Genomic DNA, 11340 nt, shown 5'->3' with positions numbered 1-11340 from the left:
GAACCCGGGAGCCCTTGTAGTTGCTGTGGCTGTATTCGGTGTTCTTCAATTCTGTTTATTGGTTTTTTGAAAACCCCTAATTACAAAATATTAATTAATTAAGTATACAACTCGCACTTAGAAAAGGTTCACCGAGGCGAGTTGTGTATAATCTCTCCACTCTCCATATTTGTCCGTTGCCTTCTCAAATTTATTCTCCATGTTCCACTTAATCGCTCTTTCCACTGACCCAGTTATTCAACGAATTCCCTTTCTCCCTTATACTCTCTTCGTTTCCTTTCGAATTTTCCAGCATTCTTTTCTTCCACGGTTCGAGCTGGATTTTGTCTATAAAATTTCGGGAGTATTCAAGGAGTTTCAAGAACCAGAATTTGAGTTTTTAAAGAGGTGTTTGTAAGAGAATTTCTATGATGCCATACATCGATTTTCAGTGTTTTCTTCGATCATTCTTTCCCACATCCTGAAAGTTAAGTGCACGCACGGGCATTCTAATTTTTGACTGCATTTAATCTTTCCCCATGCAATAGTCATTTTTGGGCTCAATTTTTGACATGTCTCTTTAACCTCAACAATTTTCACCCGAGCAAAAATGCAAGCAGTTTTCCCACAAAATCCTTTTTTTCGAGCGCCCTTGAAGTCCAAAATTAAATTCCAGGGCTTTTCCTGAGGACTTCAAGGAGCAGCACGAACCCTGGCATCGCTTCCCGTGAGTCCATCTGACTTTTGTGATCGTAGGCCGGGCCAACACTCATTCTCTCGTCATTCACCGCTACACTTCCTCCTCCTTGCACAATTTGATAGCTTCAAATCCCTCGTCCATCACCAGATCAATTCCATCCCACTCCAGCTCCAGAACCTCGCTGCAGCGTTTGTTGCCAACGAAATCACCACTGACGACGTCACTGAGCCCTGATGACGTTACCGAGTCGCATAAACAAGGTACTACATCACACGTGACTTTTTTGGCTAATGGTACAGTCTGCTGCCCAGCACGCTCAAATCCGTCGTGTTTGGTAAAATTTGAAATCCACTGAGGATCTGAGATGGCAGTTTCTTTATCTCCTTCCTGGAAATAATTGTACGTAGGTTTGTTAGAGAAGCGCACTAGTCCGTCAAGAGGCAGCGAACAATAAATAACATATGTAGTGAAAAGAAGGCTAGTATAGAGAGCAGTCAGTAAAAGCATTTAATTACCGACGGGGTTAGATTTAGCACCAATTTCAAGTATCGCTGATTGCAAGGACCCTCCTTTCAGTAACTGTGTTGCCACTAGGTTTCGCGCGACGCAATTTATTTGAAATGGACTTGCACATCGAGACAGCCCAATTTTTTATTTTATTTTAATTTAATCGGTAACATAGCCGCATGACTAGTTATTTAGTGATTTTTGAAACCTTGACCGGGTGCCTATCATATAGACACAGCGAAAAAACAAACAGGTCACACAAAATGCTTGTGCCTTTGAGTGGAACGACCATGGAGGTCGAGAACAGCTTTCCCGTTTTTTGGAGCTGCTTCTTGCTTTGAATTAGTCACAATTCAAACATTTTCATCAAAATAAATGCGCAATCAGGCACACACACACCCAAACACACCTGGCAAGTACATTGATTATTCAAAATCGAAACCACCTCATTTTCACTCTTGTCAGCTTTAAGTCCAACGGGATGTTTTTGTTTCGTTTTCTCCAGCGCCCTGACAAAAACCGCCGTTAAAACAACTAAGAAAGCGGCAGGCACTACAATAAGCATAGCCAGAGGTAACTTCTGAGATTGTCCAGACAGTGTTCCATACTTTGCCTCAAAGCCATCAGCTGATGGATTGGATCCTTCAACAATAAGAAGCAGAACGTTATAATTTGCATCGGTGTCAGACTCGCACTGCGGCGTGCAATTAAAGTGCCCCTAACACCAAAATAATGTTTTCGCTAAAATTAGTCTTTGCACCTGTTCGAAACGCATTGCCGCCATTTTTTTCCTTTTACTAACAAATCCTGTCATTGGAGTGGTCTATTCCTGATTTGACGTCACAAACTGAATTACATTGTATTAACTCTTTGTAAACATGCATGGGAAGTAGATTGTGACGTCAAATCAGGAATAGACCCACAGTGACTCCCCTTCTGACTCGGTCGTGAACAAAAGATGCTTGGATCTTCGCAACTTTCGAAGCCTATAAAATGGCAGGATTTGTTAGAAAAATGAAAAAATTGGCCGCAATGCGTTTCGAACAGGTGTAAAGATTCATTTTTGCGAAAAAAACATTTTGGTGTTAGGGGCACTTTAAGACAGTAGATAAACAACTCGAAAATGAATATAAGCGTGATTTACCTTCTATAACTTTCAAGAATGCAACGTGTCTGGCTTTTCCGTGTTCATTGAACGCTTCACAAATGTATTCACCCTGGTCAGCGAAAGAGACATTGTGAACACGAACCACTGCTTCCAGCCTGTAGGGTTGGCTATTCAATTTGCTCTCCTGATAATAACTAAAGATATTGATTGGTAAGATAGATGAGATCTCTATCAAATCTTCCCGAGTTCCACTGTTTGAGGAATTCAATTTAGTAGCCGGAGTCTTAAAGTACCACCTGATGTAAGTGACTGAGTGGCTCGTCACGTGACAACGCAAATCAGCCTCATTTCCAAGAATGGCTGTTGAATTTGAAAGTAGAATGACAGGAGGCTGTTTCGATGATTCTAGGAAAGAGAAAAACAACTTAGTTTTTTACTCTAGTTCAATAAAACATTTTCATTCTGAGAGTTGCACTTACAGATTTTACTCTCTCTAACGCCTGACGATTTCGTCAATTAATGATGGCCGGTACAAGGAGGAAACGGTTATGAATCTCGAATAGCGTATTCCGATTCAGTGGCCAATTATTTTTGTCGCGCTAGTAAAAGAAAAATTGGCCTGGTCGTCATGCGGTTTACTGGGTGATTTTAACAGGCGAAACCGGAGTCGACATTGAAGAATCACCGGAGCAGATTATTTACGGCTGGGTTATTCAGTAAGAGGAATAAAACAATTCTGAAGCTAACGAGCTAGGTGACATTATTTCAGTGCCGACAGGCATGGCTTACCTTAACTTACTTTTACTTTGCCAGTTTCGATTTGTTAGGATACCTTGGAGGCAGAACTAAAATGCTCTTGCAAAGATGCTTGTGCTGAAAAGAGTGGCAGAAGTTGCTGTCTTTGTGGAGCGGCGAGCAAAACGTTTTCGCCGTGGCAAACCGTCATGTTGTTCGATACTATTCGACTTCAAATACAACTATTTTAAACAAATATAGACAAAAAATACTACGATAAACTTATGAAATGACAAGTAGAGAACGCATTCAAATCAAGACCTGAAAGATTCATCGACGGATACTCTCCGCTTTTGACGACGAAGATTCTGCCGAGGCTTTGTGAGATTTTTCGAATTTTTGTAATTTCGTGATGCACGAAATCACGTGGGGCGCGTGATGCATTCAGGATGAAAATGGGCCTTACAGTGTATCTCGAATGAGTTGAGTGTCTTGCGCATGTTGCTATAAAATTTGTGAGGAAATATAACCAATGGAGTAACACTCCACTTAACTTCACAGAAACATGTACATATAAATGGCCGTATTTATACTTGAAGACGTCCACACGCATTAAACGTCCGGCCTTAAGTGCGACAAATATAAATACGGGACGCACTTAACTTCGACGGTTAGAAATCAAATTCACAATTTTCTTCAAAAGATACTGACATTTAATCACCAAAGAGACTGTGTGCACTTCAATGCTAAGTGCGTCCCAGTTTAGTGCGTCTCATCTTTATACTAGACGGCTTAGACACCTGAGACGACTAAGACGGCTGTTAAGGGCCCACTGACGTATTTTTTGGGGTGCGTTGCTAAGGATGTAATGGTTAAGTAATTGGAGAGAATTTGGCATTATTTTGGTCAGTTTCCAACTTTTGTAAGCCAATGACCCTAAATATGACGTCATCATACCACGCCCATGGTCACGTGACCAATAAAAGAAAACTCTAAATTTGTCTCCGTGGTACGCAATTTGGGTATTTAATCGATGGTTTGATAATTTGTATTCGTTTTTGCATCCAGCCAGGCATAGTTTTCTTTTTATATTGAAAAATGTTCTTTTTACAGACATGAACGATACTGAAATACCCATAACTTTTTCAAAAAAAATGATTTTAAAAAATCAATGCTTAGCTATATTCTGTATTTGGGGGTGAAACGTGCCATGTAAAAACATTAATTCAATTAAATGACCGCCGGAAATTTAGCTTTTTCTCAAACCGGAAGTCAGTTCGTTTACGCATGCGCACTTGATCTGAGAACGAGCGCGAGGAAGTTCGATGGAAACAACGTGCGGTGACTTGCTTGTGAGTGGGTTTTCTTCCCGGAAGGGGGGTACTCCCAGAAAAATTGGGTAGGGGTGTGCGGCCCGCTTCCCAAAACCCTTTACCCTATTTATGACCAAAATCTGCGATTTTCCCTTCCCTATTTATGACCTGACCAAAAATTTGATACCCAATTTATGACCTGACCCTTAAATCAATACCCTGGTGCAGAACTGCCATATAATTATTTCCCTAGCTCAGATCAATGCTAAAGGCAATGTTTATCTGCTTTTATTAGGTAGGTTACATGATAAAAAAGTAGCTTCTAAATAAAAAACGAATTCAAGCCTAGAGTGCAAAAAATGGATACCCTATTTATGACCAAAATGGCGGAAAATTGGCCAAAATCGATACCCTATTTATGACCAAAACGGCTGAAAAACCCTACCCTTTGGGGCCGCACATACCTATATAGCCCATATAAGGGAGTACCCCCTCCAGGGGTTTTCTTGTCAACTCATGATATGATAACGTCAGTTACCGGAAGTAACATTTCACTTCCTTAGCAACGCGCGAAAAATCCGTTTGTGGGCCCTTACGTGCGTTGTTTAGACGCACTTAACTTGAGACGTTTAATTCGTCTGACGTTTAATGCGTCTACCTTATTTCCTGTATTTATACTAGTCGTCCACGACGTCTAAGATGTCTTAAACGTCTGAGAGTCGTCTGAGACGTCCTCTAGTATAACTACGGCCATTGCAACAGGGCAAATAAGTGTTTATTTATTGATTTACTGATTAAATGAACCCACAATTCCTCGATTCGCTCTGACGAAGGGCTAACGCTCGAAATGTCAGCTTTTAGAATCTCTGTACGGTGGCCAATTTACATTATCAACTCCGTTAATAAAACCAAATTTTTGTATACTACTTCCCCGCCGACGCAGCACCACAGTTTCTTTAGAAACTACCCCTTTCATTAAAATATGATCTACTCACCATGCACCTGCACCATAAATATCCTGTGAACTGAACTCATTGTGTTGTTCAAATGACAAGAATAATTGCCAGAGTCAGCAAACAGCAAGTTATCGAAGGTCAACTTGCTCGATTTCAACACATCCGTCCCAAATGTGCGGTAGGAGATGTCCTGTAGTGGGATGCCGTATTTGTACCAAAATATTTCTTTCTGTGGATGACTGGCATCAAGATGATTACAGTCAAGTTCAATCTCATCTCCTTCCCTCACAGTCAACGTGCGTAGATCATGTGACGATCCTTGTACCAGAGATAAGAACAAGATGAAAGAGAAAAAGTGATTGCTTATTCTAAATAAATCCTTCAAAGCATCAGAATTCATCATTAACTAGCCAAAATAATAGTTGTTAGTGCAACCTTTAAACACTCAAATCAGCTATGTTACTTCAACTTTTTCTTGGTCACAGATAGGTGACATGACTGTCGTAATATATAGCTTGTAGTTCAAAATGGGGCATTCTAGTAGGTTTACTGGAAAATTACATAACTCGCAACGGCTTTCAGATGTACAGTGCAGTCATTGCTTGTTAAAAGTCAAATCTTAAAATGCAGAATGAATCTAGGAAATGAGAAACGTACCTGAAAGTCCACTGCGATAACCCAATATGGCCAAGAAGATAATTCCTTGAGTGCACGAGAGCATTTCCTGAGCACACTTAACATGCCACGGAAAGAAGATATCCGAAAGTTTACAAATTTACCTTTCCAAGGAGTGAAAAATTCTGGCAATCAACTTAACATTTCACTTTCAGGTCTGCAATTAGAAAATGACATCAGGTAAAAACAGGAATAAGAGGAGCTGAACCTTCTTCTAGCTGTTTTCACCCTATTAACATACAACAAAGCCTAAGGACTTTGTCTGTGATCAACTAAGTTCATCGATATATTTTAATATCAACAGGATCTTGGGTTTAGGTAAATGATTTCCCACAATTCCTTCATCTGAGTATTGGGTTAAAAAAATAATACCCTGGCTGTTGAAATTATGAAAATACGACTAGTGGAGGTGTTATATGAAACTTCTGACTGTGGCAGGTGTTTTTAACAGTCTCATTGACTACAAAATACTTAAAGCTAGTCTATCCAGATAGAAAAACACAACAGATAAACCAGGACACTGCTATTTGCAAATATTCTAACATATGTCCCTTCCTATACATCAAACAGGCCGAGTTAAATGAAATTCTAAAATGTATAGTTAGTGACATCAGGTACCAATCATTCTCATTGAGAAGACTACTAGCATTTGTAGATGACTATTTATTCCACAACAAAAGTTAATATTTTACTTTCTCTCAGTAATCTCTCGTTACCGGTCGTCTCCTTCAAATGGATTGCAACAATAACTTGTTGCTCAGAGAACAGTCAAAACCTCATTTCAGCTTGCGAATAGAGTTTTCAGTCTTAGATACCTCTTATCCAAAATTTTCCCTTATTTTACCACCTTTTTTGCTAAAAATTGTGCACTATTAAACTGTATTCCTCTTCAGAAATTAAAGTTACTTCCTCAAAATGAAAAACATCGAGTTTCTGTATTGGAAGCTACTCTTGTATAAAGATTGTTTTCCATCTTGTTTCGTACAAGGTCCACATTAAATATACACAGAAGATCACTACGCCTTAACATTTACCTTGCAATAATAATCATTGTAGACTTTCACTTTGCCACAGATATACAAGATATAGAAACAAAATTCAAGTCAGTTGAAAGAGAAATTATCATTGATGCATTTTCATAACTACCTAGATTTCTCAAATATTAAAAAAATTGACAAGATTCTACTATTAAGTGCAACCAAAAGCTTATAAGTCAACATAATTTATTCATGTCCTGTAATATGCAAATATTTCAAACATCAAACATAATTTTCGAGAACTGACACCTGCTAACAAGTGGTGCAGGAAGTCTAACCCTAACCCATTATACATATACATGCAGTTGACCGTAGAATTTTATTTCAGTCGTTAGCCTTTGAGATAAAGCAAATTTATGTGCAAGTGCTACTGAAACGATCTGCAAAATTAATAAACACTTATAGTTACTTCCGTGCCAAATTCTTGTTTTATTATATTTAGCTTATCTCAAAACAAGAAAACATGTCGTTATTTCAAGTTGGTGGCAGTATTTACTGAATTAAATAATGTACCCTACTTACCTTCTCAACCATGCATTCTTCTGCTGTCAAAAGGAATTGTTTAGTTCTTAGGTTCGCCGGCTTTGAAATTGTGAAAAAGGTGAAACTTAAGCTTAAATTATTTGAAATGGTCACGGCATTTAACACTCGCGCTTAAAATAGGCAGTGTTCAAGCCATCGTCAAGAAAGTTCGCATCGATTTAGAAAAAAATTCCACGTCAAAAACGTAGATGCAACCTAGTTGTTCCTCTGGCGCAGCGGCACGTCTGTTCCTCGCTAAGACGTTTACAGATCGTTACCGCCCTGTTGTCACCTTTAAATTTGTCTGATGCAATTAAAGCAACCATAACTTAAAGATGGAGGAGATAAACGTATCCAATCAACTTCGCGTCAGGAATTTTTGTTTTAAGCTAAAACACCATTTTCACGGCATTTCCTCCATGCTCTCTTAGAACCTTCAGTGACCAAGCCAGACAAAGTGGTAGCGAAAGGACTGGACTTGGGAGGGAAATAGACCTTATTCACGATAGCCGCCATGTTGGATTTTCTATTATCATGCAAATTAGCTACTCACTTCTGAGGGGGCAAACAACGAACATCTTAGCCACACAGATGATTTGTTTCATGTTCATTGAATGTTTATCACCTAAGTAGTAAAACAGAATGCTTGCACAAGTTACTTCGATTTTTTTTTACTGAAAAATTAGCAGATAACGAAGTAGAAAGTCAAAATGTCGGAGGCAATCAAAAGATATAAAATTATTATAAAAGGTACTTAATTCTAAATTCTAAAATGTACTTTTAGCAATGTTAATTTAATATTTCGACGTGCCGATTATCCGCAATTTTCCTTTTTTTCCAATGTTTGCCCCCCAGCATAACACATGGCTAATTTGCATGGCAACTTGAAAACCAACATGGCCGCTATCGTGAATAAGGGCTATTAACCACAAGCGGGTACTAGGTGGTGTAAACCCGCCTTTTCATCAATTCCTGGGTTCCTATTGTGAGGAGAAATACATTTTTCGAATTCCCTGGGATGCCCAAATGTAGACGTGTTGTTTTTGAAACCTGTATGTGCATCTTTGGGTCTCTTTGGTTTCACATTACGATTAGACTAGGAATAAAACGCAAACAGCGGTTACAAACATTTGCTTGAACTGCATAACTTTTATAAACTTAACGTTTCGTATGTTGCAACATACATCATCAGAAGTGATTGTTATTCAGTTACAGATAAATTTAAATTCAAAAATTTAACTGTACGGACTGGGAACTAACGAAATTGATTGACATAAAACGACATGAATATGCTAATAATAGAGATAAAGTTTCTCACAGCCAACGTTTTCATGTAATGCTGGCTTTAGATCACGGATCAACAGAGACTCTTTAGTTTTGCAATGCATGTCTGATCGACCAGTTGCTAATATTTCAAAATGATCCCACTTAATTCTATGGTTGGTTAAGGAAACATGATCAGCAATTGCAGATTCGTGACAATTTGTAGTTAGGGCTTTAAAATGTTCTGTTTTTCTGTCACGTAATCGGCGTTTCGTTTTTCCTATGTAGAAATCATTGCAATCCCAGCAATTTGCTCTGTACACTACTTTTGACCTGAAGGAAGGAGCTAGTTTATCTTTGTAAGGGAAAAAAGACTTGATTCTTCGGGTGTTCTGAAAAACTATTGTGACGTTGAAAATACCATAGAATTTGTTTATACCAAGACCTCAGCTGTTTTGTGAGGTGTTTGCTGTGATGACCTAAGAAAGGTAGAACGATAAGAACTTCTTTTTTCTTAACTGTTTGTACAGTTCTCAATGACATCATTCATATGATATTTATAACTTAATGGCTACCCTATGGAAACTGTTAAATATCATATGAATGATGTCATTGAGAAACATCAAAATAAGCCAAAAGATCCTGTACAAACAGTTAAGAAAAAAGAAGTTCTTATCGTTCTACCTTTCTTAGGTCATCACAGCAAACACCTCACAAAACAGCTGAGGTCTTGGTATAAACAAATTCTATGGTATTTTCAACGTCACAATAGTTTGTCAGAACACCCAAAGAATCAATTTTTTTTTCCCTTACAAAAACTAGCTCCTTCCTTCAGGTAAAAAGTAGTGTACAGAGCCAATTACTGGGATTGCAATGATTTCTACATAGGAAAAACGAAACGCCGATTACGTGACAGAAAAACAGAACATTTTAAAGCCCTAACTACAAATTGTCACGAATCTGCAATTGCTGATCATGTTTCCTTAACCAACCATAGAATTAAGTGGGATCATTTTGAAATATTAGCAACTGGTCGATCAGACATGCATTGCAAAACTAAAGAGTCTCTGTTGATCCGTGATCTAAAGCCAGCATTACATGAAAACGTTGGCTGTGAGAAACTTTATCTCTATTATTAGCATATTCTTGTCGTTTTATGTCAATCAATTTCGTTAGTTCCCAGTCCGTACAGTTAAATTTTTGAATTTAAATTTATCTGTAACTGAGTAATAATCACTTGTGATGATGTATGTTGTAACATACGAAACGTTAAGTTTATAAAAGTTATGCAGTTCAAGCAAATGTTTGTAACCGCTGTTTGCGTTTTATTCCTATTGAAACTAAAGTGGCCCAAGTCAAAGAATTTTTACGATTAGACTAGCTTGCTAGGAGAATGCAAAAATCGAAAAATGTGCCTGGTTCGAAACAATTTTTACCAAAAACCAAATTATAGGGATTTGCCACCTCAGCATCCCAGAATATGTTTATCAAAACAATGGAATCCAAGCTGGCCGCCGCATCGGTAAAAACGGTGGTTTTGACCATGAACAACGATAAGAATAACGACAAACAACAGACACAGGTTCAATAGCGTTTTAGAGCGGTTTTCAATTGAGTGTCGAAAGTAATTAGCGAATTACTTTGGTTTTGCATTACTTCAAAAAATGATTGAATCAAAGTTCTCGCGCCACTTTTTCAACCAATCAGAAGTGAAACCAAAACCAATCGTGGCTCGCGCGTACACATTTTCCCGCGCTTTGTGTCGGCTACGTGTAATTGCTTTCAGTTTTGATTGGTTTACTGGATTGTCTTTGTCCTTTTTGATTAGCCAAAGTAATTACTTTGGTTTTGGTTTTACGAAACTCATTTGAAAACCGCTCTAATAATTGGTGCCTAATTAATAACAACTTAATGCGCATGCGTCTGCTGGTTTTGAGGCGACATTTGGAGTTCTTTTCCCCACCAACCCTGCCCCACCCTCTCACTCCGAGAACAAGATGATAAGATGTGTATCCTTCATATCAGACGTTTTTTTTTATAGGAAACCGCACACTGTGAAACGTCTAACTCCTCCACCGGAGCTCCCGGCATTGGTGATAGCCTAGGACAGGCGCGAATATGAAATCAAACCACGAGCAGCTATAAATTGTCTCCATGGGGCTGCAATGTTTTCTACACTGCCTTGGAGACTGCGGCACAAAGTGCACAAAATCACCGCTCGTCCAGCGAAAAATGCCTGCGCAGAAAGCATTTCTTTGTCTTTCTGTTTCCATCAGTTAATAGTTAATAGAGAGATTAAGAATCACGTTTTGGGCAAACCGCAAACGTCGTTGCGTTTTGTCAAAAATGGAAGAAATTCGTTTGATATGCGCTCATTAATTGCGTGTTAGCAGCAGGTATCGAGTAACTTTTCAAATCAGAGAGAAGATTTAGAATAACATTTGTGACAAGCAGCTGACCACAGTTTCGCGTTTACCGTTTCACGGAAACGCGATGCTTAATTAATCTCTTTACTAAATGAACGCTTTCGCCATATCTCACTCCT

At 38.6% G+C, this 11340-nt stretch overlaps 1 protein-coding gene across 6 annotated transcripts; it reads right to left on the bottom strand.

Moving 5' to 3' along the window:
* Positions 1–7960, bottom strand: LOC138043679 (fibroblast growth factor receptor 3-like). 6 transcript variants are annotated; one of them, XM_068890074.1, is made up of 7 exons: positions 7533–7960; positions 7008–7036; positions 5956–6130; positions 5338–5616; positions 2331–2699; positions 1596–1828; positions 3–1066 (listed from the first exon to the last, which is right to left on the bottom strand). In XM_068890074.1, the coding sequence occupies exons 3-7, from the start codon at positions 6017–6019 to the stop codon at positions 770–772; spliced, it is 1242 nt and encodes a 413-aa protein (XP_068746175.1). In that variant the 5' UTR covers positions 6020–6130; positions 7008–7036; positions 7533–7960; the 3' UTR covers positions 3–769. The 6 variants fall into 6 exon arrangements, with proteins under 6 accessions (XP_068746177.1, XP_068746175.1, XP_068746173.1 ...); XM_068890076.1 differs by lacking the exon at positions 7533–7960 and having other exon boundaries at positions 1–1066; positions 1632–1828; positions 7008–7517; XM_068890072.1 differs by lacking the exon at positions 7008–7036.
* Between the last annotated feature and the right edge of the window lie 3380 nt (positions 7961–11340).

Source organism: Montipora capricornis, chromosome 3 (genome assembly GCF_036669925.1).
Source record: "Montipora capricornis isolate CH-2021 chromosome 3, ASM3666992v2, whole genome shotgun sequence".
In the NCBI taxonomy this organism is placed as follows: domain Eukaryota; kingdom Metazoa; phylum Cnidaria; class Anthozoa; order Scleractinia; family Acroporidae; genus Montipora; species Montipora capricornis.
The sequence above is the reverse complement of the archived record's forward strand: the minus strand, read 5'-3'. Positions and strand labels throughout refer to the sequence as shown.

Excerpts from the sequence above, each read along its gene's own strand:
- LOC138043679 (XM_068890074.1), bottom strand. The coding sequence starts at position 6,019 with ATGCTCTCGTGCACTCAAGGAATTATCTTCTTGGCCATATTGGGTTAT. Across the intron at positions 2,700-5,337 it reads ATTTATGGTGCAGGTGCATG|AATCATCGAAACAGCCTCCT; the intron begins GTGAGTAGATCA and ends TCTCTTTCCTAG. Across the intron at positions 1,829-2,330 it reads ATTCTTGAAAGTTATAGAAG|GATCCAATCCATCAGCTGAT; the intron begins GTAAATCACGCT and ends TTATTGTTGAAG.